This window comes from Mustela nivalis (assembly GCF_964662115.1).
Source record: "Mustela nivalis genome assembly, chromosome: 5".
NCBI classification, from domain to species: Eukaryota; Metazoa; Chordata; class Mammalia; order Carnivora; family Mustelidae; genus Mustela; species Mustela nivalis.
The window spans coordinates 10,112,299-10,139,398 of NC_139024.1; the positions used below are offsets into that span (position 1 = coordinate 10,112,299).

General features: G+C 45.4%; 1 protein-coding gene and 1 long non-coding RNA gene across 20 annotated transcripts in view; both read right to left on the bottom strand.

Annotated features, from left to right (window-relative positions):
• Nucleotides 1-27,100, bottom strand: part of ARID1B (AT-rich interaction domain 1B) — a 436,238-nt gene that overhangs the window by 29,220 nt on the left and 379,918 nt on the right. For 7 of the 19 annotated variants that reach the window (XM_082729546.1, XM_082729560.1, XM_082729555.1 and 4 more), the window contains 3 exons: nt 12,297-12,442; nt 5,064-5,173; nt 4,173-4,331 (listed from right to left, as the gene is read on the bottom strand). In XM_082729546.1, coding sequence (XP_082585672.1) covers nt 4,173-4,331; nt 5,064-5,173; nt 12,297-12,442 — 415 coding nt within the window. The remainder of the gene's footprint in view (nt 1-4,172; nt 4,332-5,063; nt 5,174-12,296; nt 12,443-27,100) is intronic. The other 12 variants (XM_082729553.1, XM_082729549.1, XM_082729551.1 and 9 more) reach the window with 3 other exon arrangements.
• Nucleotides 14,313-22,709, bottom strand: LOC309864238. Its single transcript, XR_014311407.1, has 2 exons — nt 18,459-22,709; nt 14,313-18,078 (listed from the first exon to the last, which is right to left on the bottom strand). It is a non-coding gene; the product is annotated as an uncharacterized lncRNA (long non-coding RNA).

The window sequence follows — 27,100 nt, forward strand, 5'->3', positions numbered from 1 at the left end:
ATGCTAGTTTGAAAATATTTTTCCTTTTGGGGAGCAATAAAAAAATGGGTCCTTTTTTTTTAATAAAAATTTGAAATAAGAATAAGAGGAGAAAAGCATTATCACTTAAAATCAATAATAATAAAAAAAATCCCAGCAACCTCCGTACTGCAGTTCATTTCTGAAAAACTGAGAGGTAAAAGTCTGACATTCCATTCAGGGTAAGAGAAGTAAAAGCAATCATTTCAATTTAAAACTATTTTGAGAGGCGCCACCAACATTCTGAACAGACGCCCCACCTGCCACTTCTGGCCTGGTCCCCTCCAAAGCCAGAACGCGGGAGGCTTCTGGAAGGACAGTTAATCAGGACCTGAGCAAGGAGACTCCACTGCTGTTGTTCCCATTTATGAAGAGTATATCCCCTACCCTCAGATGGGCCTAAAGTAACAGTATACTTAGTTTGGCTACATACATTTTCACTTTTCTTGCCGTTCTTTGTTCAAGGAACCTGAGTTTAATGAACTTCTGAGTATCTCAGTTCATTCTCATAAAGTCAGAAAAGATTAATGAAAACAATGGTTTTTTTAAACTACATTGTCTTGTTTAGCAGAGCATTGTTTTTATATCTCCAAAAAAGACTTATGGATTTTTATGGCACCATAATGTAGGAAAATGCATCTGTATGAAAGAATGTGGTCAGGACTCAGGTGACGTGTACGGTCCCGAAAGAGGTCTCCCGGGCACCTGGGGCTCCTCCGTCTACATCCCTGTCCTCAGTGGCCCCTGGTGACACAGCTTATAAAAAGCGTATGTTTTATATGGGATTACGGGTGTGCCCTACGTTTTCCTGACTCCCACAAGGCAGGGTCTGTGCTGATTCTGAATGACCCATGGTGACTGCACACTGGAGGTGGCTGGCGTCGAATCCGTTCTGTGACGGGGTACTCGAATGGATGAGAAAGGTCTGAGAAGTCTAGCACCCTCCAAGGAAGAATTCACAGCTGTATAAAATATCCCATACACAGGATTTCAGGGAGCAAGGTGCTGAGTGGACGCGGAGGCAATCTAACGAGACTGGAAACAGGAGCGATCATCACGCCTATGGCGGGCGCTTGCCACCTCCACTCCCAGGCTCAAGGTCCGTTTCCTAGCCAACGACCAAAGTCAGCATGTGGGCGTCCGAACAGAGAAAAAGGACGTTAAGAGAAACAAAAGTGTTAGGAAAGAAAGGTACATACATGAACTTTCTTTGGCTCAGAGACATTAGCTCTGATGTAACCTCTGGATAGGTGTCATTGGACACTTTCCCCACTGACCTTGGGCCAACAAACCCACCCTGCAGAAAGATGGGATGACCCTTTCAGGTCCCAGGGACCACCTCGCACTGCTTCAGTGTTGTAAATACTGTATCCTAGAACCCGAAATTATCGTGGACCCCAGAAAAGAAAAGGGGGAGCGCTGAAAGACTGCAGCAGGACTTCATGGCGCCACAAATGTGTTCCTTGCGTATATTTTAATTAAGTCTATAAGTACAGTTTGCCTCAAATCTTTCAGGCAGATTTACATTTCAGCAGTCTTTACCATATGCCCGGTAATATGTGTATGTGCAAATGTTTATTTTTATTTTAGAATGTTCCGTAACACAACAATGTTGGTCCATCGCACCCTGTCAAAGCACGGAACATCTTCATCATGTAGTCCGCTTCCGGCCTACGGTGAGACAGGTTTTACCAGAGACACTGGGAAGGGTGACTGAAGTACAGATTGAAGTTGTGTCTCAGAAAGGACAGTCAAATATTCCTAAACTGTGTGATGCCAGCAGTGATTTGACAGCAGAGATGCTCTCAGGTCCGCCCTTCCACAATCGCTTGGTTCCCTTCCTAAATTAGCATCTCTTTCAAGGCAGGGACCATGTTCTGAATACAGAGCCTAGCTTAAACCACAGCTCCTCTGTCCCTCTCTACCACTGGAGCCAGAGGCTTGCTTGTGAATTCTTTTTTTTTTTTTTTTTTAAGATTTTATTTATTTTAGAGAGAGAGGGTGTGTGCAAGCACGAGCCGGGGGTGGGGAGAGGCAGACAGAGAGGGCCAAGCAGACTCTGAGCGGAGCCTGGAGCCTGGAGCTTGGGCAGCGGGGCTCGATCCCACGATCCTGAGATCATGACTTGAGCTGAAACCAAGAGTTGGACGCTTAACTAACTGTGCCACCCAGATGCCCCATAAATTCTTACATATAAAATGGTTATGGTACAGGAAGAGACAGTGTATGTGGAAATATTTAGGAAAAAGGCAAAAGCAGCATGCAGTTTTAAGCATAATTGTTTTAAATCAGAAAATGAAGTCAACAATTCATTTTATCTTTTTCTTCTATTTAAGTAGAAAGTGTTTTTTGGTTTTTTTTGGGGGGGAATAGAAGTTTCTTTCCTGAAGGACTCATTGTATGGCGGTAGCTAACTAAGTTAAAATATCGTAACTATCTCACTCAATCTTTATAAATCCAGAGTTGGTAATGGGGCATTTTTATTTATTTTATTTTTTAGTTAACTTATTTTTTCATAAGGTGGAATTTTTAAACATGTAATATCATCTATTAGTAGTCTAATTAGTATGCTTAATTATTACCTTAAGGTTTTAAAGATTATTATTTTCAACCTCTGAAATTTTTCCCTCCGAGCCAACATACAAATGTTTTAAAAAAGTTGTAATTTGAGTTCCACCTGTTAACCTGAGAGTAGGCTGATTCAAAAATGCTTTTCTTATGATGAAGACAAAACAAAACGCAATACCGGGGTATGTTATGGGAAAAACACCCATAACACTGGCTGCCTTCTGAGACTCAAAGCCAATAACACAAGGACATCAAAATGCAGGCTTTGCACTTCCCCTTCCTGCTAGTTCTGCTTAACCCGCCCTAGAGCATTTTTCATTTCATCTTGGTTTTTGCAAAAGCGAAACATGTCTACAGAGAAGGTAACAGCGAATATCGCCCTTTCTTCCTCTGAAAAGGAAAATGCTGGTTATGCTAGAGCTCCACATGAATTTTACAAACATTTACTGGAACCACCAACCCTTCAAACCTTCAGCTCTATCTGTTTAAACCAGTGAATGGATAATTAATAGCAGCCTTCTTTTGGGGTTTTGACTAGATTGCCAGATTCTGCACATAGTCTTCTTCCCTCCAACGTGCTTTTCCTGAGCTGTACTCTTCAATACATCGTCTTACAAAAATTAGCGTGTTAATTAAGCCTTCTTGGCAAGTAATTGCATGTTAAGTTTTTTTTTTAAAACAGATCTTTTGATTCCCTATATGAATGTAAAATAAAGGTTACTACAGTGCCATTCCTATTCTTTTTTTTTTTTTAAATGGCACAGAATTAATTTCTTCAGTAGGAAAATGAAGACCAAGCTCTATGGACAGAAGAACATTAAGGCTTAAAAATAAATTCCCTTATAAGTACGTTACCATTTTTTTTTTTAAACGTATCATATGGAAATCAACACTTAATTTCAAGACGATCAGCAGTCTTGCACAGGAGGGAATTTTTCTATCTCGACTGATTCTAATGTAGGTACATATTATTAATCCAAAAGTAGCATTCTAAATATTCACACGTGGTAACATTTCTACTACTTTTCTGTTAATTTCTGACAGGTGGATTGAAACAAAGCAGGCTGATATTATGCTAACCTGTGCCCAGAGCATAATATCTCTATTTTCAGGTAGGCAGTTTTTGAAATAAGATGTTTCAGATACAACAGCCCATGAAAGATTTAGGCCAAAGGCCAAATTTGTCATTTATTCCGTGGCTGCTATTAGTTCCCATGTAAATGGAGAAGTAGCTCATTCTGAAGATCTTTATAAGTGCACAACAGATCAGACATTTAAACAAAGTCACTGTGTGAAGGAGTTTGGACCCAGTAACACAATCGCATGCTTCGTATAGAGGTGTTCTTTTATAACACCGTTTCATTACCAGAAATCAACTTCTATGATTTACATAAATGTTACTCATTTCATTACTGACATAATTATCAAGAAAACCCTTTCATGGATAAATTATGAAGAAAAAGTCTTATAAAACAAATAAATAAGCAAGCATTAAGATAGAATTAATTAATTATCAAAAAACCCCAAAAACAAAAAAAACAAAACAAAACAAAAAACCACACACAAAAAAAACCAGAGCCACTTACAGGGCTTGATGGAGTCTTTGGCCAGCCTGGGCTGCTAATGCTATCGCTTTCATCTCCATGAAATGAGGAGATGCTAGCAGAGCTGGGGGACATTGGGGAAGGGACTGGCAGGTTGCCGGGGGTTGGGGGCTGAGAAATACCCTGAGAGCTGTAGCTATCCTGTGGTAGAGGAATAAAAAAAAAAAAAAAATGACAAAGGTAGGGCAAACTTTATTTAAAATAACGAAAAGCACATCCAGTTTAACACACTAATTTTTATATATAATGGATATATATAAAGACATGGACAAACACACAAAAACACACACATATAAAGGTATTAAAACAACATTCTTAATTAGTATAATTTGGTAAGTTTGCTGGATGCTGGATAAGGCCACTAAGCCACCATGCTTACTTCAAGCTTACATGGAATGCTAAGCATGGGTTACCCCTTATGAAAGAAAGAAAGGAAAAAAAAAAGCTGTTCACCTTATTTATCAAATAAGGCAGGAAAGCAAAATATTAAGTATGTTGTTGTTGCTGAGGCGGCCAAAACAGGAAGCTATAAACTGAAGGCAGAGAAAATGGCTGCAAGTATCAAAACCAGGCAGGACCCCTTCCTTCTCCCCACCCCCAGAGCGCCTCTCTCCGGTGGGTCTCGTCCCTCCGCCCCTCCCCCACGCCCGTGAGTTCGATGCCGTAAGAACTAGTAACTTTCAGATCCACACCATGGAGGGGGGTTGCGAGGGGAGAGCGAGGAGAGCTACAGACGTGGTGCACGAGATGGACGCATGCGCGAGAGAAGAAACCAAATGGCAACAAAAGTGGAGGCCGACACCAGTGACCAGAACACCACGGCAGCTGCAGCGAGGCAGGCCCCACACCGCGTGCAGAGGAGAAAGGAAGTACCTTCGACTTGCTCTCGGGCTGCGGAGTGCCTTCTTCTTTCCCGTCGGCCTTGAGGGGCACGGGCAGCTTGGAGTCCCCGGGAGACATCATATCTGCAAGACCCATAGATGCTAATCGAAAACAGGAGAAAGAGTTTAGGATTATACATGTGAGGCAGCGGGCCGTGCTCCTGCTAACCCCAGTTACCGAGACACGCGTGGGACACCTGAATTTGCCCTGAAGGAAGAAGAGAAGAGAGATGATAATCGAGAGCACACCGCTTCTCTGAAACCTACACAGCCCGGCATTCTGCCAGTCCTTTTGTAACTTTAAAAAAAAAAAAAAAAATCCCAAAGACAAAAGGACCACAATCATTTACCCAACACCCAAGCCCCTGAAAGGCAACTCGTGTCAATATTATTTTTCCAAAATTACTAACAGCTTTAATAGAGCAGGTGCGAGGGGTGGTAAGTCCAATGTTTCCGTGGGTCATCGGGTGTGAAAGGAAATGCCAGGTGTGTGCATTTTTTACCCGATGACTGGAAGATTTCGTGCTTTCTTAATGTCCCGCATTTACAGAATCTACAGTTTGTAAAATCACTTGACATTTTCTATTGTTTCATTTTAAAGGCTTAACTAGCACACGTAGCCTAGGCTGCAGTCATGGAAAACAGTCATAACAAGTGACTTGAAAAACAAGAACCAAAATTAATCTTCGAAGGACAGGATTTCTAATGATTTTACAACGGGGCCGGTTTCCTTTCAGTCTGGGGCAGTGTGTACACTTATTAATGCCCAGCAGGCGCTCAAATGCCCAGGTCAGACCCCTCAACCTGCTCAAGAGTCAACGTCACAATTCCCGGCAAAACTCACTTTCTACGTCAAAGCTCAGAAATTCAATCAAGGTCATCTAGGATTTGGAAGGAAAGATTCACCAAGGAACAAGTGATTTGTACCCATTTATTATGAACACGAAGAGACATTTCAGAGTTAAGAAGGAGGGTCTGGCTTTCTTTTTAAAGGAAGAACAAGGCTACAGTAGGGAATCAGCGTAGACATCCGGGGACTAACAGCTGAATTTCTACAGAACCCCACTGTGACAACCATCTGCACGGCGCTGGGCTCGGAGCGCGACACCAAACAGATGTGTGAGGGAGACGAGGGAGAGCGGAGAGAATGAAGAGCCTTGTCAGTGAGTGAAAGCCAGCAAACATTCCTGTTTCAACACAAAATAAACCTGAGGTTCTATGCACAGGCCCCGTTCTGCACTCTGCAAACAGAAGTGCTGGCTCCTCCCAGGCAGTGCGTGTGTTGCATAATGTGCCAAAAAAAAAAAAAAAAAAAAAAAAAAAAGAAGAGAAAAAGAGAAAAAGCAGCAGCTTTAAAAAAGGCTCCACAGATTGCCCACTACAAAATGATTATTGCACATATTCATGTATTACTATGTTTTAGAAAATAATTAGTTTTAATTACAGCAGTGAGAGAGCGAGCAGGGCTCTGGCGAATTAGCTGGCAAGCTTTGCGGTGCTAATTTGCTAATATCGTTAGCATCACGGCAGGTTGAGACCAGAGGTCCTGCCAAAAAAGCCGACCCTGCCACGTGCCCAGGAGTCCGGCGGTGCGCTCGTGGACGCCCGGGGAAGCGCCCATCTTTTCCACGGGACGCTGGTGCGCGGGTCCCAGCCCGTCCACGCCCGGTCAGCCCTTGAAGTCATCACCACGCACACAAATCATAATTGGGATGTTTTTCTTTCTTTCTTTTTTTTTTCCAAATTACTTTCAATACTTAGACTTTAAGAACTGGAACAAAAAGCTTTTTCAAGTGATGCAGCTGCAGAGAAAAAATCTATTGGGATCAGCTAAAAATGCTGTTATTTTTGTGAATGTGTGAAACCTCAGAAAAGCAGCTGAGAGAGACCGCCTCAGGACCGCCCCGCTCACAGCCCTGGGCTGCTTTCATGCAGTCTTCTCTCCGGGCTCTAGCGCTGGGGGAATTAGTAAATCTGTACACTGAGAAACACCCTTTTTAGAAGAACAGAAAGGGGAAAAAGAGCGGGACGAGTATGGAAAGAGGAGCTTCTTCAGGGAAGTCTGTGTGTCGTCGCTAGTTATGCACAGAGCTGTCACACAGGAAGGACAGCTACGCCATCCTGAGAATGTGGCAAAGTCACGGACACGCGGCTTCTGTGAAGGCCTGCCCCTTCAAAGTTTATAATGAATAGTTCTGTTAGCATTTGTACTAAGTTATGCCTAAATATTACTGTTGAAAGACAGAAAGTAGTAATATTTGTGTTCGTGCATTCAATGTGTTAACATATCCATGAACCATTTTTAAGCATGAAGAGGTAGGCCAAGGGGTATCTGGGTGGCTCAGTGGGTTAAGCCTCTGCCTTCGGCTCAGGTCATGATCTTAGGGTCTTGGGATCGAGCCCCACATCTGGCTCTCTGCTCAGGAGGGAGCCTGCTTCCCTTCCTCTCTCTCTCTGCCTGCCTCTCTACCTACTTGTGATCTCTGTCTCTCTGGCAAATAAATAAATAAAATCTTAAAAAAAAAAAAAAGACGTAGGCCAAGATGTATTATTATAATGAATGATAATAATTTATACTGGCTTAAAAAAATCAGATTCAGATGAAGTTAAGCATGTATGTTGGTTTGAAATTCCCCAAACCTCTTCACTATTATATATTTTTAAATGGGCATTTAGGATATGCAAGTATAAAAAATGGTCAAAAGTGGCACTGCTTTATTATTTTGGGAGATAAATAAGGACAGAATTGAGAGTAGTAGTGTATTTAGTACTCTTGCCTTACACTGCAAATTTTATTTTACTAAGTGGATCATAAGGTCTTTTCTTACTGTGGCTTTTTCTATTCCTTTTGTTGAAATGCTTATTTTTGACTTCTTACCAGAATTCTCAATGAATCACTGCAAAGCGCTATATGCCTCCTAGGGCAATGACACTCCAGGGGCACTATTTTTTTCTTCTCCTTTCCCAGAAGAGAGAGACCACCACTGTTGTAAGGATGTGTTAAATCAAGGCCCCGTTCTTTCTCCTGTTGACATCAGTAATCTAGTATGTAAAGTTCAGACATAAAAAGGGGCAGTAAAGAACTCGGGCCTGCAGAAAGTGCTGTGTGAGTATTGTAAATACATTTCAAGTGCTAGCCTCTGGCTTTACCACTGAAATTTAAGAGCTAGAATGATTTCCTAAAGTAAGTGTGGGTCAAGGTCCTAAGGCAGCCATTCCACCCTGGATTTAATATATTCAAGAGGAACATAAAGAACATATGGTGTGAGCAAAGCTGAACTCAACACTCGCTCTTCTTGTTCAGCTTTCTTCACTCAGTCTTCCTACAAGGTGGCCAAGTCACTCCCAGAAGATGCAGACGTGCGACCAGAAGCACACACGTGGTTCGTTCTTTTCACGGTAAATGATAGAATCTTTTATTCCTTGTTTTGGAAAACACAGGAGGGCCTGTCGATGTGTACACATGTGCGGGCAGGCAGGACTCTCTTTATATGGGGCACACAGAGCAAAGCACCGTGGACGTGACACGTACGGAGGATATGCGAGAGGCCTGGCAAGAACCTTCCGAGCCCTGGCCATGACGTACCTCCACAGGGGCAGCGAGAGCGCGAGGCACACCACCCTCACTGCCACCCGCGCCCCCTCTCTCCGGACAGGCAGCCCAAGGAAACATGCGGCCTGAGCACACCCAGCACGCCCGCTGTGCTCTCAAGAAAGCCCCAGCTACCGACCAAGTCCGGCGCTACCAACCGGCTCGGCATAATCCCAGTCTGCATTCTGCCCACTTAGAGAGAAAAGGTTTTCATCTTTTATTACACGTTCCATATCTTTGATCGGGGAGGGAGGACAGCAGTCCACCGAAAATCATTCACTTCAAGCAAGCAAGCAAGCAAGCAAACAAAAACCCCAACAATCTTAGAAACCACTTGGACATCCAACCGTCAGCAATGGTGCTCAAGAGCCAAAGCGTCCTTAGAGAAGGACCCTGAAGTCTCAAGACGGTCACCACCTATCTGTCTGGTGGATGCATATGCGAGCCATGGTTTTGTAGCTTTTTAAAAACATTTCAAAACAGCAAATTATCTGGTAAGCAGCTAATGCCCAACAAGTGGGCCGGGGTTCTGCCAGGAGACTGCTGAGCCGAGTACCTCCAAATCGGGGTTCTTAAGCTTTAGCGAGCACTTATGAAAACTACCTGAGGCGTCTGTTAGGAGCAGAGATTTGTGCACCGTCCAGAAATTCGAAATCTGTAGTTTTAACAAGCATTCTGGGTAACACGTCGTTCTTGATTTTTGAGAACACGGAAGAAAGCTGTCGATCCCGTGGTAATGAGCTTGCCTTTTTCCCTCTGTGAGGGTTAACGGAGCTAGTCTGCCCCATACTGGTAGGACGTCAATGGGACACTGCCTGTGGGACGGAGCCGTGGTAGGTTGGCGGAAAGGTCTGGAATCCCGACCGGGCTCTTGTGTAAGAGGAAGGCCTGCCTACAGGAGTATATGGCTGTTCCTTTACTATCTGGAGGTTACACAGATAGAAATGCCCTATATTTTGCAGAGCGGCTTCTAGTGAGGCAAACTTAGAGCCACAGATGGCAGATTTTCTGGAATTTAGATGTCTTCTCTGAAGATGATGGTTTATATGAAGACAAGCATATAACAAATGAATATTATGAAAGGAAACACAAAGAAGTATAACACAGCTAATAACACAAGGATTAGAAAAGGACGTATTTAACAAGGCTATACGTGACTTCTACTTTTGCCCACTGCATTATCTAATTCTAATCTTTTAATGCAAATAATTTTTTTGAAAAAAGCTTCTTTAGAGGAAAAAAAAATCCCCCCCACTGCTTAGCACCCCACATTTCCTGCATTTTAAAATGAAGAAATAGTTGTCACATTCATACTCACACTGACTCCATTTGAATAATTACTTGCTCACTGAAGCCTGTAACAATTTGTCACTACACAGGAAGATGTTTTTTGGCCCCGAACCCCGTCTATATCACAACTGCCTGAACTCTGCAAAGAGGATGCTGGGATTCCAGTTGCATAAGCTGTCGAGGTCCAGCAAATCCCACTGCCGGCCCTGGACATCAGGGGGGCTATCTGCACCTTCTCCAAAAGTGCCCTTACACAGAGAACACATTCTGCCCTTATCACTGGTCATTGATCCACATGGGCCCAAAACAAGTAGAGTGATGTGATGATGATCGAAGCCATCTGGGGCCCAACTCTAGAAAAAGTCAAGAGCACGCCTTCAGACCAAAGCCCATCAGGAGCCAGTCGGTAATTTTATGGGTTCCTCTGCCACTCCCGTTTCCCTCAGAGACTGTAACATAGAGACAGCTTAATGGGCAACTATCAGGAGACACACAGTATATGCTAACTCGTTAATATTCTTTGGATGTGCTAGCTAGATGACTACTTTCTATCAGGGTGCAGTTGATGGATAGAGCTGGAATAAAATCACCTAAATGTGTAGAGGAAAATTTGATAAATGTCTAAATTATTAAAAATTCAATGTTTCAAAATACACAACACAATAAAAAAAATTTTTACTAGCCCATACTAGACTGTGAGGCTAAGTAGCCTCTCACTGAACAGGTTTCCTCTGCAGGAAGTAACAAAGAGCTGCAGTATCTGAATAATAATAATAATAATAATGATAATAATAATAATAATAATAATAATGAAAAGAAACCCTCTCTGTGAATTTCCATTAAATTGGTTATTCCCCAGGAACACATAAATCTTCTTAGGCAGGGCACAGTGCCATCTTTTTGTGGTTGGTTATTTTTGTGGCTCTGGGGTCCAAAGGACAAAGGGAAAAATGAGTACTGCTAATAGTAGGTGAAAATTTATTGTGCAGTTTCAGTGCTCTGAAGTAATTTTATTTCAACGAGCCAGACGAAACACGTTATGTCGTAACCCAAATACACTGTTCCCTGGGACAGTGCTGAGAAGGGAAGGGAACCTTCCGGCTAACAGACCGCCGAAGACTGTCCTCTTTCATCTCAAACGTAACAACACCCACCTTGCTGGGATGAATGACCAACAGCAGGAAGGACTATTCTAGTTATTTAAAAACCTTCCATTTCGCCACTAGTTTCATTCTTCCTCTTGCACATACTTTTAAAGAGGCGTAATCAGAGAAGGGCACTATTCAATGAGACCCTGGAAACCAACAAGTCAGAAGCTCAGAGAGGATGCAGGCCCAGCCTGGAGCAAAGAAACAACAGCTTCTGGGGTGACCTTTCAAAGTCCCAAAGGTCAGAGGGGTGGCGAAAGGCAGAGGAAATGAGAAAAGGTAGTAAGAAAGGGCCAGGCCTCTAACTCCACGGTGTTTCCCTAACACATCATGAAGCCTCACGGGGCGCACACAACCGGCTACACAGTGCTCTGTATTCATCGAAGGCGAGCATCCTCCCTGGGACAGCGCCAGCCCCTCCGACAGGCATTAGAAAGTGACAGGTCCACTACGACCCACAGTCTCTTCTCATCTCAAGAGCTGCGCTCCTCAACTGCTGGGCAGTGAGGGGCGTGGGGAGGCAGTTCAGGGCCTATGGAATCTGAGAACGCAGACTCTTGGCACAGGTGTAGACATTCCTGGTCTTTCCACAAACGCATCCACAAACGCATCCCCTTACTGCACTCACCGGACGGGCTTTGGTAAGAACGCAGTTGTTGACATCACCAAGGGGGTTGAAAACGTTAAACACGATGGAAAATTTAAAACAATCCATTAAGAAAATAATAGACTTTCTCACTGGAGATGATCTGCAAACAGCGCTTACGAACAACTATTTCCGGGTATGTATTTCAAGGTGAAAAAGTACTTCAATGCCCCTGGTTCCGCCCTTCAATCCCTCCTCAGAAAGTTGAACTCGCACTGAATGGAGCACCGGTTTTGTCGGGGGATCTTCCAATACTTCGAATGTTGCCCCACGAGAAGAAGAACTCCGCGTATATATCGCTGTCCCCAGGGTCACTGGGAACGTGCTCACCCACTACAAAATCACAGAGGCCGCGCAAGTCATTCACACAAAATATAACATGATCCTCACGTCTTGAAACGTTTACATAGATTGAGCAAGTTTCCAGGCAGCAGACAAGTTGAGTGTGTCCCCCTTTGGCCCACTGCTCGGGCCGTTCACCAGTGCAGGCCTGCGGGGAGCGGGGGGGCGGGGAGGGCAGCTCCCAGAGCGTGGGGCTGATGCGGTTACCTGCTGAGCTGTTCACCATGTTGGGCGTCATGCTGTAGGGGGGTGCCTGGGTGTTCATCAGCCCAGAGCTGTTGTTCACGGACTGGCTGTAGGGAGAGCTGGAAGCCATAAGTCCACTCTGATTCATGCCGGGAAAACTGCCTTGCCTGTAGGAAGAGAAAGCACACGCGTACATATGCTGGCCACGGACACCGGCGGCACGTCACCCGGGGAGCCATTTCTCAGAATGCATCTAGGCGAGGGGCGGGGGCCACTATTTTTCATGTTCGCTTAAAATAACTTATTTCCCGGAAAGAGGGCTGAACTACTGCTAAGTAATTATTTAATCCACTGTGTAAAAATTCCAAATAATATAAATTCCACAAATAAATTATACATTTTGAATCATGTCAAGTGTTCCAGGTTATGATTTATATAGAGGAATATAAGCAAGAAAGGGAGAACTTGAAATAAGAACAGGAATTACAAAAGCAAGCAAAATTAATTTCTAATGTTTAAGAAGATCTGACTCTGTGAGCATTACTTAGTGTCCTCAGATCAAAATCCAGAAGTCAAGGGATGAAAGTCAAATGGGCAGTTGTGAGAAAGTTACTTAAAAATTCTTTCTTCGGGAACGCCTCGGTGGCTCAGTGGGTTAAGCCTCTGCCTTTAGCTCAGGTTATGATCTCAGGGTCCTGGGATAGAGCCCCGAATCAGGCTTTCTGCTCAGCAGGGAGCCTGCTCCCCCCCCACCCCCGCCTCTCTGCCTGCCTCTCTGCCTACTTGTGATCTCTGTTTGTCAAATAAATAAATAGAATCTTTAAAAAAAAAAAAATTCTTTCTTCGACCTAAATGTTCTGATAGAATGAATGTGGGAAAAAACATTTCTAAAACCCTTCAATTCTGTTACTTAGCATTCTGTAACTAGGTACTATGAAACACACACCAATATCCCCATATTAACTTTACACAGTAAACACCAGACTTTTACTTCTTTTTGTAGGCTTTCCTGGGACAGGAAGGAAGGGAGCTTCAACGGGCTGACAGGGTCCCTAAGGGTCACCCTTCCTTGACTGTAATGCAGACTCATAAACTTACATTTTGGTGATTTAGTTTTGCTAGTTTTTTCTGTGTGCTCTGTGAAAGACAAACTTTGCACTCTTGCAAGGGGAAGAGGGTATTTCTTAATCTTAAGGGGACACCTGTGGCACAAAGGCATTTCTCTAACTGCTGGAAATGAGACGGGGAAGGGGGGAGGTTTGAATTGCATGGCACTTTAATTCTCGCAGGAGAATTACAGGCAGAGAGAAAGATGAAGGCAATGTGACAAAGAGCCTCCAGTCGTACTCAAGCATCTCTTACATAAATAGTATACCTTGAGAAAATTTTCCCAACTTTTGGCTACCAGTGTTCCTTCTTAAGAGAAAAACTAATAGGAAGGGTAAAAATCCACACTTGGCATTATCTGTTCCAAATATAATATGAGTACAAGCCCCCTCCCCCAGCCTCCATTAAGCTGTCATCTGATGACTTTCCATGTATAACAGTAAAATATTTTTGAAGATTCTTTAAAAGATTAACATAAATCATTTTAAGAAAAACCCAATATACTATTCTTTTTGTGTAGCAATTTTCAATGGATTCAAATTCCTGGCTGGTGGAAGAAGTTCAAACACAGTCCACTAGGGAAATTCCAAGTATAAGGGTTTGAGTGGGCTTTTTTTTTCTTTTAAATATTACATCAACCATTCAGAGAATTCCTGTCCAGACAAACACTCTATGATGGCTTAGGACGAACATTCTAGCAAGCTGAAAGACTAATGGCATGGGTGTGGCTCTGGGAGAAAGGAATGTTACTTCAGCCTTGAATTCTGAGCTCACTGAAGTGCCATTTGGAATAACTACAGACTGCTGAATCCAGATTATAATACCCACTGCAGTTCATTAACAATGTATCTGAGATCATTTGACGGCTTCTGATTAACCTCGAGGTCGTCAAATACTTCTAAATGCATTGCCCCACAGCTGGCAACAGTATTTCTTTATGGTTAGGGTCTTAACATCCAGCATGAAAGTGGCTGGCGTTAATTCAAGCATCTTAGGTTCCCCTTCTGACGTGCTCTCATTCAAACAAAAGACAATCTCACATTTATGTACCTGTTTTGAAAGAAAACAAGAACAAGTGGCACCTGTTGGGGCTGCTCTCCCAATTCTGCAGCACATAAATCATCTGAAGAGCGTCCTTAACTTAGGAACAGGTTGGGTTTTCTGAAGACAGCTTTCAAGTCTCAACCAGGGGTGACCTGTCCTTCAAGATCCAGGTGCAAAGGCCACCCCCTCGGCAAAAGCCGGCCTCACTCCCCCACCTGGAAGCCCCACCTGCCCCTGACTCTGCCTATCAGAGCCCCCTGCACTTTCTTTTGGGTCTTCTAATAATTTATGGTGTGCATTGTGGGTCTTTTGGGCACGTATGTCTCCGAGAGGAGCAGCTACTGAGCCTGCCCAGCTACTAGAGTAATACTTGGTAAATGAACTGGTAGACAACGTTGTCATCCGAGTACACAGGCCTCAGGCCACCTCTTCAGGCTTCCCCCAAACTCAGTTTTGCATGTGCTGTGACTCCAGGGTGCGCGGAACAGTCGGGTCCTTGAGCATGCTGGCTTATAACTTAAGCGGCAAAGAGAATCAGAATAGAGAACCCACCAGGCAGGCTCCTGGTAACCCTAATCTAGGATTTCTCCCCCAAGTCTGCACTGTCCACTCGCAATCACCGTAAGATAATAAAGGTATGCATTAGAGAGTAAAAAAACAAACAAAAAAAAACAACTGTTAAAAGTAACAAGAAATTGAAGACGTCGTGCTGCTGGCTACAGTGGTCCTCGATGAAATCATGCCTGTAGTTTTACAAGTTTGGTCTTGACTCTGTCATACTCACACTTTCCACGGTCACTGGGATCTGGGAGCAAATCTCCTCAGGTCTCTGGGCCCGTTTTTGCATGTGACACGCAGGGACAGATAACGGTAACTGTCATGACTTCTGAGGCCCTAATAAATGCACCTGGCCCAATTTCTAGGCATTGAACACATTTAATTTTTTAAATTCCTGGAGGAAGGTTGGTGGGATTATGCTTACATACCGAGAAAGAAAAAAGGATCAGAGAGACTGAAGAAGTTGCTTGAGAACACACAGCTAGTAGGTGGCAGGAACAGAATGCCTCAGGCCGGCTTTCAGTCCGTGTCCTCTATCGCTTTCTCCATGGGATCCCTAACGCTGCTAGCACTCGAGGAGACATGGCACAGGGAGCCCACTGTATACCTTCCCTCTGTCTGCTGTAGTCATCTGTAGTTGTAGACGGCTGACAGATACAAAGTAGAGCTTTTCTTTGGGCTTCCTGAACATCTGCTTCCAGGAAGGAGTGTCACAGGTGTGGCGGGCCCCTCGGGTACCCAAGGAGGGAAGCGGCTGAGAACGGTGGGAGTCTTCTCAGGGTGGCCGTGTGTGGCCATGAGCACAGCACTTGGCCATCTGTCCAAATGGGGGGAGACAGCCAGTCCTTCCATCATCGCAGAAGAAACCCTATTCATTATTGCTTCGGAAACTACCCGCCAAGACTGTTGGTAATTCTGGACAAGCAAGATGGGCTAATACTAAAAAAAGAAGGCTTTCAATACACTCTGCTGAATGTTGCAAATTGAGACTATTTTGTTTTGTGGAAGGAAACCTAACAAGGCCGCCTCTCTGACTAAGTTGAGCGCCCCAACTCACTATGGCGCGCCTAACAGGAGAGGGCACCAGGTGCGGCTAACAGAAGAGGGTTTCTGGGGCTCACGACAAAAAACTTCTTTGGTTGGGCTGACTCCTATGACTTGGACCACAGAGACCTCAAAAGAGGGCCCTTTCCAGAGCCAGCACCCACCGACCGCTAAATCCCTTTCTGAGCACAGCAACACTCAGATTGCTGCCAACGGCATCAGGACAGTTGAAGTCAGTCACTCAGACACTCTCTTTTTCAAAAAGAAACAGGGCAACACGACAAAAACAGGTAAAAATGCAAATGGAAACAAGGGCAACACTGTCCACGTAAAACCCTAAGATATAAGTTGTATCTGGAAAAGCAGAGTGCCCTTCTTTGACCTTGGGGTGTGAACTCCTGGGCTATCTGTTACAGGTCTACGGGCTCAGATAGTTTTTGTTAAAAATTACTGCTGGCCTGATGCCACAGGTTCCTAACCTGCGCTGGCTGTGGCGATAAATGGCCAATAACGTCTCAGAGGGGACCCAATAAACATTCGAAGTAATGTCATGTCAGTGCTTCGTGTCGGTGCTTTGCTGCTAGCAGGCTGCGTGGGAGGCACGTGCGCAAATGGGCCAGGCCCCGTGCTCCCCTGGGCCTTCCGCAACACAGCACTGGCCCTTAATTTTTTCCAAGTCAAAGCATGATGTGGGGGTTGTTACTTGAACACGTGGACCCACAGATTAACTAGAAGAACTTTACTGAAATCAGTCTTTGGTTGGGACTAGACATAAATGTTTGAGATCTGTCACTCGATGACAAGAACTAGGTTATTATAAGAAGAATAATTCAGAAGTGGAGCCTGTACACCCATTTCCCTAAAGCACTTCTCATCCTGCTTCTCAGTCTACACACACACACACACACACACACAACTGTTTTTTTTTTTTTTTTCTTAATAGATCTTCCTTTTATTCACTTTGGAGATTTCTCAAACATTACACATTCATCTGCAAACAAAGAGCTGGCTTTGGGGAAAAAAACCCAGAAGCAAACACCAATTTTAAAGCGACCATTTCCAGTGGTTCACGGTGAAGGCAGAAAGGGGACTAGTTTCCAACTACAGCTTGACCCAGCGGTTAAACGCATCAGTATGAAACGCTATCAAGGGTAACCGCACATTTTTTTCTAAATACCTTGTTTTAAAGTCAACTACAAGAAAATTTAAAGTAAGATCTGTATATGATTTTGGTGCTTTACAAGAATATTTAGGCCACATTGTTTCAGCAATCACCACTATTTTTTCTTAACAGTGACAGACAGGGAAGTGTGAAATGTGTAACTTGAATGTGAGTGGGTTTCTGATGCAGCTCTTTTGAGAAGGGTCGGGGCGGAGAGAAGAAATGCTTTGGGACCAGACGCCACAGGAGGGGAGCCATGTCATACAAAGTCCTGGGGGCAAGCCGCATGGAGAGAAGCTGCACGCAAGAGTGCCAGCATGCCCACGGGAAACATCATTCTTGAGTCATGTTCACCAGGAACATAAAGCAGGGCGTGCTCCACTGGAAAACGGCACGACTGCGTACAGATCTTTCTCAACATGGACTGTCACTGTGGATGCAGCTGGAGTTACGTAGCCAGCAAAGATTGCTTAATGACAAAATTAATTAGGGTAACACCAAAATTTGGAGCACTTTTCCACTTAAACCCAACAGTCATCAGAACCAGGAACCTAATCTTTGCAAAGCCCAATTCCAGCAGAATTTATTTTTAGAGAGTTCCAACTGTATGTGTAACACTGCACAGGATGCCCTATTTTCAATGATTTAGAAACAGAAGCTGTCTTCACATGTGCCCGGCATTGCTGGAGAGCACGCTCACCCTGACTTACACCATGTCTCCCCCCAAGCAGTACTGAGGACAAATTCGGTCAAAACTATTTTAAAGATTTTATTTATTTGACAGACATTACAAATAGAGAGAGAGAGAGGGGGGAGGAAGCAGGCTCCCCACTGAGCAGAGAGCCCGATGCAGGGCTCGATCCCAGGACCCTGGGATCATGACCTGAGCTGAAGGCAGAGGCTTTAACCCACTGAGCCACCCAGGTGCACCCGGTCAAAACTATTTTAAATCTAATATCTGAAGTGGGAAAAACACTGCTGGTACCCCCAAAACAACATAATCAAAACACAAAAGCCAGCCAACCATGCCCAGCCCCTTTCCGTTGTGGCTAATCCGTTGCACGCCTGAGACGACATGTGCACTAGCATATTTTGGTGGCAAAATAATGCTATCGGTTCAACAAGCGAGAGACTCAATCCTGGGAAGGTAAAGTGGCAATTTGTATCTTTAAAACCAAAGACGACATGGGGTGCCTGGGTGGCTCAGTCCGTTGAGTGTCTGCCTTCAGCTCAGGTCATGATCCCAGGGTCCTGAGATCAAGTCCCACATCGGGCTTCCTGCTCAGCAGGGAGCCCGCTTCTCCCTCGCTCTGCCTACTTGTGATCTCTCTCCGGGTCAAATAAATAAAATCTTAAAAAAAAAAATAAACCAAAGATGATGAAGAGAAGTGTCAACGATTTACAAACAGTAGATTCCTGTGGAAATACACAGCCACGTGTTATTTAAAAAAGACCTAACAACCGTACACCTTTTGCTCAGGGAGACACGGCAGAAATAACTAACATTAATCAGAAACATCTTGTGTTTCTTGGTAGTTACAATCACTTGTTCGAGACGAGTATTTTAAGACTGTATGGGCGGGGAGGGGGCAGGAGGAGCACAACAACAGGAGGGCCAAGCGGAGACACAAGTCAAATCGCCGGAGTGGATGGCCACGGCCACCTGCGAGCACGCTCTGTGGAGGAGGCCGAGGTGGGAGCATGGGGGAGCCTGCAGTCAGGGAGGTCAGGAAAGTTCCCTGAGAAACGGATGCTAGATCAGATCAGCGGGATTCAGTGAGGAGAGGACGGGGCACCCTGGCTCAGGGGTCTGGCAGCAGGGGCAATTGGCGGACTAGAGGGCGTGAGCTTGGAGAGGGACAGAAGGGCCCCGGGGTCTGTGGGGTCCTGTCTGTAGGCTGGGACAATAGGAAAGAGACTAGGGGTTGTTAAGCAGGAGCAATGGCCTAAAAAGATGTGTTTTAAAGACATTGTCCCCTGCTGTGGACAGGAAGACACTCGGGCGGTGCGAATGGACCTGGGGCCGCAGGTGTGCAGTTACTCCAAGAGCTGGTAAGAGAGGCCAGGAGGGCAGTGGCACAGCCACTCTCAGAGGCACATTTGACAGGACGGGGTGAGGAATGAGATACTGGGCAGAAAGGAGAGGGGCACTAAGGTGTCTCCCCAGGTGTCCGGCTTGCACGAGAGGCTGGGTGAGGCAGTCACTGAGAGCTAATGTCACGTGGGCAGCAGGAGGCTCAAGTCTGAGAAGCAGAGGGAGAGTTCTAGAACTCATTTTTGCTTCCTGTGCTCTTACAACCCTTCTCGAGTCTTTGGTTTAAGATATTCCCTCGTCGTGAATGTGATCCCTTTCGAGGCAGCCTGTTCCCTTCCAGAAGGCTGAAAAGTGCAGGACATCAGCCACAAAGCTACAGCAGTAATGAATCACTTTCCAGCAGCTATAAATTAATAACTCCCCAAACCCTTTGGTCATTGATACACTTCAGTTTTATTTTTTCCTTTGAGAATGGGCAAAAAAGGAATGTTGCTTTTCAATAGCTCTATGAAAAAGACCCTTTTGACAGAGGGGCTGTGGTAACTTTGTTCACTGATCTCGAGAATGGTCTCTGGAGTGGGTGCACAGTGCGCGGCAACCCGCGGGCGAGCTGTCCCTGGCGTGTCCCGGCCGCGGCCCGCATCACGCGCGCTGCCCCCCCCCCCCCGGGCACCTCGGCCTCTCAAGCATTTCTCCGGGGCGTCTTCGCCTTTCTCCCGAGAGCTGTGTTTTCACCCTGCATCTTGGGGAGGCGGTTTCTACTACGCAGCGAGGAATCCGCATATTCCATCTTGATTTCCTAAAAGGCTCTAACACCAGGAACATCTTTTTCCTTTCTGTTCACTGCTTCATGCAGCCTTCTCGGCGGGATCCAACCTGTTATCAGTCCTGCTCCTGGCATCGCCGCTAAAACGCACCTGTTGTGCAGTTTCAAGATTAAGTCCTTGTCTGCCTCAATGCAGGTACCCCCTTTCGATTTTCCTAAAGCCGCTGACGGATTGTCACCTTCTTTCTCAAAGCAACCAGGAGAACAAATAGAGCTCGAGGGTTTTGAGGCGAGAGACTTCCCTGTCAGGGTGTGAAGAAAATGTAAAAAGCGTTTGGCTGCCTGAAGTCTGGTAACTGATAACTGAGAATGTTCTCTCCATCTCCACGTTGATTTGGGGTTGGTAAGCCCATTGTTCTGTGATTCCGAAGAACTGCTGGCAATCAAAGACTAACAGCAAGTCTCCCTTCCTTCAGAGACTGCCTGTTGACTCCCAGCACACAGGCTGCCTCAGGCTCAGGGCAGAGACCAAAGCCCTGGAGGCAGGTGTGAAACCCCAAACCTGTCTCTTCCCCGGAAGAGGAGGACCCCAGGACTCTGTGGGTTCTGGTGCACGTAGCTTCCCACTGGGTCCTGGTAAGATGCAGATTGCACAGCTCCCCGGAAAGGAAAACTAGTTGCCACTGAGGTTGCCCACAGAAAGAAAACAGTGCTCTTTTCTGTGTTATGTCAGAGATCTTTACTTAAAAAAAAGCTAATTTTGCAATTATGATACCATTAAGAAAAGATCTTAAGTAATTCCTAAGGAGGGCTATTCCTTTTCAGTGATGGAAGCACCCACCCTTTACCCTAGGACATACCCTTTCTGGGCACAAGGTGTAGGAGAGAGTGACGTTGTGCACCACGGACAGGTGCACAACAGCTTGACAAATACTGAGGAGCTCTGCCACAGCGCCCATCCAGAACCAACCCGAGTGACACCTGGGAATGTGGTCACGAAGAATGCACAGATCCTGTCCGCACTCACAGACTTCTTGTACCTAAAGAGCCAGTCTATCGCATGAAAAAGAGAAAGAATCCAGGTCCTGACATCTCCATCTTATAAACTTGCTAGAGTGATATTCTGTAAAGCTCTCAGAGAATACACTTATCCTGGCTCCAATGCCAGGAAATATTCGGTATAGTCATTTCTAACTTACAACAAAATCATCCTAAAATTCTTAGATTTCCTGAGCTGAAAGCAGCACTGGCCCACAAAGTTACTTCATTTGTGAGGCAACACTATTCAAAATTAGGGTAAAATGTGTTGTAGGAAAAGCCTGAATGCTGAGCAAAAAGTCTAGATCATGACCTTCTCACCATTTGCTCTTACCTGGTATCTAACAGTCAAAGGCCATTTAGAAAGAGTTAACTTTCAAAGCCATGGACAGAACCTTATGGGGTTCTGTAGCTGTGATTTTTTGTTTTTTTAAAATCTATTCATGGAAGTGAAATTCAAACTAAGAATTAAGGTCATCTTTGGGAGTGCTCCCACAGCCCTTTATGCTACCAGCTAAGGGGTACCGGAAGCCCCTTGCCCATGATCGTCATATGGTCACCCAGGATGCTTCCCAAACCCCAGACCGGGACAGGCTATGACACAGATCAGGTCCTCTTTACTGCGTTTAAGCTGTCTCTGGTGCCGTCTACCCGAAACACAGCTGAGATGACGCAATTTCGCACAAAGCAGGATGGGGTGCTTCCCGCGGTCAGCCGGAACGCTTTGCAGGGTGGCGATGAGGCTGGTGCTGCTCCCTGAGATACACATGACTTCAACCATCTTGCCTTTTCGTAACTGTGGAGAGCTCAAGTTGCCTGCACTGTGGTGCTGCCTTTCCCTGGGGACAGATGGACTGGAAAGCCGATTCTCGAGGGGACCATCCCAGCTGGTCTGGTGGAGCTGTGAGGTCTGTGGGGCAGAGACGCTAGTGGCCATGAGGTCGGACATGTAGCCAAATGGCTTAGCCAAGTAAAAAGGGGCACAGTCCACCAATGTGAGGCTCCCTTGGGTTAGTAACGGGAGCTCCGACCCACTCTGTGTGTCACCATGGGTCACCTTAGATGGAGGACAGCACCCAGGTTTGGACTAGAGCATGGACAGGAGATACTCTGAATGAGGAAGGCAGGTCTAGACACGGTGGGGAGCTTGGAATACTGCAGAATGTGAGGACAACCATGTCTGAGAAGGCAGAAGGCAGAAAGTCAGGGGATTTGGGGAGACCAACTTGGCCCTGAATCAAGAGACTGCCAAAGTCCGAGATATGGTTTCAGGTTTGCACACCCATTAGTTTCTCCAAATGCTATCCAGTAACCAAGGCTTGGGTCTAGTATTCTCCTCTGATATCCATCAGGGACAAAAAAGTGGGCATCTGACTTTCCACTTTCCACCTGCGTCCCTCTGAGTTTCCCCTAGTTCTCTTCAGGGAGCGGGAATCCCAAAGGCCAAGCCTTAGACATGCAGTGGCCACCCCAGGGACCCTTAGGGGATTACAAAAAATACAGGCTCATGAGACTCCCCCTGCCAGTGGCTGGGGTGGGTACAACTCCCGCCAGGCAACACAGTTGCTTGTTTATGGAACTTCACAGACCCTAATCCATAAAAGGGTTGCTCTACATCTCGGACTTGGATTCCTTGGATCTCATTAAACTAAAAAAAAAAAAAAAAAAAAAAAAAAAAAATATATATATATATATATATATATATATATATATATATATAACCTTAGTCTTTTAAGAATTACTATTTGGGGCACCTGGATGGCTCAGTTGGTTAAGTGTCCGACTCTTGATTTCAGCTCAGGTCATGATCTCAGAGTCATGGGGTCGAGCCCCCACACCAGACTCCACACTTAGTGCAGAATCTCCTTGAGATTTTTTTCTCCCTATGCCTCTGCCTATCTCCCTGCTCACACGTGCATGTGTGCACCCTTGTAAATAAATGAATAAAATGTTTTAAAAAAATTAGTGTTTCATTTTTTTCTAAAAGTAGGCTCCAGGCCCAATGTGGGGCTTGAACTCATGACCCTGAGATAGAGTCACACACTCTACTGACTGAGCCAGCCAAGCACCCCTTGTTTTACTACTGTTTGATGTGAAGACTAATAAATATACTCTGTGGTTACCACAATAGTTATGAAACTCTGAAAGATTTGATTAAAGACATAATCTTAAAATGCCAACAGAATACTCAATTCTAAATTCTGAAGGGAAAAGAGGCTAAAAACTAAGCACAGTATTTAGATGATAATGCAAAGGCTTACATTTAATTGCAGAAATAAAAACTCTACTTAAGCCTTTGAAATCTTTTGTCTTTCAATAATGTGACTTCTCCAATCACAGCTATTATTTTAAAACCTAACTGTCCAAAATCCAAAGGGCTAAATTCTTTGTTAATACACATCACTCCAGTCCCTTCAGGCCCGTGGACCCCACGGCAACTGGGTCCTGACACATTTAGAAGTTTTTTGCCCCTTCCCTTTGACATTTTAATGCACTGTCTCCATTAACGTATTTCCACATCAGTGGCTCCCGGCCCATCAGCAGAATTGCGTCATACTGGCTTCAAGGAAAATAATACAGAAGAAGTGCCTCGCTGGCAAACAGCAACAGGGGAAATGAATTATAAATACACCTCCCTAAAGACAGTTGCTGGAAGACATGTGTGTATGTGGGATGCCCATGAGATATGGACGTAAGCGGCTCTCTACAGCCCAGAGGACAGGCTAACCCACTGATTGTGCTGATCAAGTTACTTTACGATTAAGATGACTTCACGGGATATAATGAGTGACTAAGGTTAAAAAATGTTAGAATTCCCAATCTCTTGTTTCACTGAAAACAAAAAATATTTTTTGGAAAGATTTATTTATTTTAGAGAGAGAGAGTGCTAGAAACAGCTAATGGGGGGGGGGGGGGAGAGGCGCAGAAGAAGAGAGAGAAACCCAACCAGACTTTGTGCCCCCGAAGTGGGGCTCGATCCCACAACCTTGAGATCACAACCAAGAGTTGGCCGCTCAACTGACTACGCCGCCCGGGCGCCCCCTAAAAACAAAAAATATTTTAACAAAACTGATTTCGGCTATCCTAGTTTTTGGTCTGATGTAAGTATAAAAACGTAGGTCTCCAGATTCATGGTTGTGATAGTACGTATAGAAGTTCCCTTGCAGGCAAGAGTGATACAACTTTCCAAACTGACTGACTTTTGCTCATTTTTTTCCCCCCAAACTAAGAAGCCTGTGAGTCTGGCTCTTTCTGAAGTTCAATCAGTGCACGGGCGCATCTCTTGGGGACAGCACAGGGAAGACGGATGTGGCTGTGCCAGCATCAGCGGCTATGCGCCCCTGTGGGTCCAAGGGCTGACTCGGAGCCCTTCCTCCAACAGCCATGCTCTGGCCCCGACAAAGCCATGTGCTAAAGCCATACCGGAGGGCGGAGACTCAAACCCATCCGCCGTGTGCCCTCGAGCAAACAGTGACTTCACGTCACAAGGCGTGTGGTTCCAGAAACGACGACGCTGTGTGTGGGGTCTGCGTGGGGAGGTGCCAGGCCCGTGGTTCCCTGCAGGGGCATCACAGGGAGGGCAGGGAACCGAAGCCCGGACCGTAACTCAGAAGCACGATCTCCACCAAGACTTGGGCCTATGGCTGGTTTCCGGCAAGAGAACTGCCCTTAGGCATGACGGAGAACTAAAATTAAGGTGTTTTCTTTTAAAGGGAAAATCGAGAGAGACTGCACTAAGCGAAGCCATTAGTGCAGGACACTAGTGCAGAGCCGGCCTTGCCCACCTGTCCCTGGTGGAAGGGTCCCGAGCAGGTAACTCAGAGAGACTGGTTTCCTCCACCGTGAACTCAGGGGACAGAGGCTGGATGACACCTATAAAACCTATAATCCCTCTAGCTCTGAGGTTCTACTGTTCTGTCATGGAAACCAAACGCTCTTGGAATGCAGAACGGGACATTATCTTCCTTCTTTTTAAAAAAATTTATTTGAGAGAGAGACAGCGCGAGCAGGAGAGGTAGAGGGAGAGAGCGAATTCCAAGCAGACATCCCTGCTGAGCACAGAGCCTGACGTGGGGTTAGATCTCAGCACCCCAAGATCACGACCCAAGCTGAAACCAGGAGTCAGGTGCCCAACCAACTGTGCCCCCCAGGCGCCCCTGAAACATTCTTGTTCTGATGAAAGATCATAAGGATCTGTGTCAGAACTCTGGCATAAGCCACCTCAAGTCACCAAAGACGAGATTCAAACTGATACCTGGGGGTGCTGGGGTGGCAGTCTTCAGGGAACCGAAGGATACCCCCGCCTAAAGATGTGGGGCTTGGCGGGCCGTCTACAAGTTCACCGAAGTCATGCTTCATCCTGGGGCTCACGTCCAAGGCAAAAACCTGGGTAACTCCGATGTAGCCAAATCCACAAATCGGCTGTATTTGGCAAGAATGTTACCTGTTGGACGCTTCCAGGTGCCGCCCAGAATGGACGGATGGACGGAGGCAAAACCCACTTAGCAGCCGAGGGAAATTTATGTGTGTGTGTGGCCTCAGATTCATGGCAACGGTTCTTTTGGGGCAGTGGCTAAAGTCCCTCCTAATCATCTGGCCAGCTTTGACTTTCCTCTGCGGACAATGTCTCAACTCTGTTCAACATGGTGCCATAGACAGCCATCAGAACTGGACGGAGGGTGACAGTCACTTGCCATTCCTGAACTAGGCTTTCCCATCAATCGCTAATGTTTCTGCCTCTCAGTACTTCAAAAGAGCACCACCTTAACCAGAAATGCTTTAAAACTAAACAGAGCAGGGACGCCTGGGAGGCTCAGTCACTTAAGTATCTGCCTTCAGCTCAGGTCATGACCCTGGGGGTCTTAGGATCGAGCCCCTGAGTTGGGCTCCCTGCTCAGTGGGGAGCCTGCTTCTCCCTCTCCCTCTGTTCCTCCCCCAGCTTGTGCTTGCTCTCTCAAATAAATAAATAAAATCTTAAAAAAAAAAAAAAACTAAACACAACAATGCATTTTCTGAGTAAAATGTGTATCAGTGTATATGGCGGGGGGAGGGGCATCCTGGACAAATGCATGGTATAAATTACTGATTCCAAATGATTAGACATTATTACTGAGCTAATCTAGTACTCGAACAGTAAGAGTTACCACATTCTATTGTAAATCCTGATAATCAAAACAAGGAATTCCTTTATTCAAAAGGTAAACAAGAAAAAAAAACCCCCAAATCTTCTACACGTTCCTTAACCTACTCAGGGCAGCACGTGGGTTTCACCCTTCTCATGCCAGCCTTAAAAAGGGAATTAGTGAAACGGCTTCCAACCAGTCAGACCCGTGTGCTTTCTGTACCGTCTTCTCTGCCACGAGCTGCGAAAGCCCGGAGTGTAGCTGCCGTGAGCTGGCATGTCTCACAGCGAGCTCTCTGTTCCTGTCTAATTGCACACGTATGTGCGCGCACACACACTCACTACCTTTGTCATTAGTATGTCTTTTTCAGGTGCTTTGAGAGGCTGTGGGCCCTGTGGGACTCTGATTCAAGAAAGAAGGCATTTTAACAAACTCTGTGAGGATGTTTCTGCAAGGCCATTTCTTCCCCAGGAGAAACCAATGTTCGGCAAATGGGTTTTTCCAAACTGCCCACCTGCCTTCCGCCCAGCACGGCTACCAACGGGGAAGACGACAAAAACAAAAGCGAAAACACGAGTTTGCTGCAAGGAGATGTGGAAAGCAAAAGCACGTTGAAAACCAAATTTCTCAACCCACAGCACTAAAACATGTACTACACATGTTTTCTCACGCTCAAGCTTCTGCTTTGGGGGAAAAAAAAAGGCACAACAGGTTACGTGGATGGCGAAGGGCAAAGGAAGGAAGATTTAAAATAGAAATAAAACTTTCTTTTCTTTCTTTTTTAGAAAGAATGCTGTAGACATAAAAAGGCAAAATTCTGAGCTCACAGGGATGGGGCCGCAAAGACGAGCCTTTGCCAAGTGTCCTTTAAAAGATTTACAAAGAAAAACTCCAACATCTTTCTTGTTCTTATTTTTAATTAAGGAGGAGGTGTTGTGTTCTAAGGAA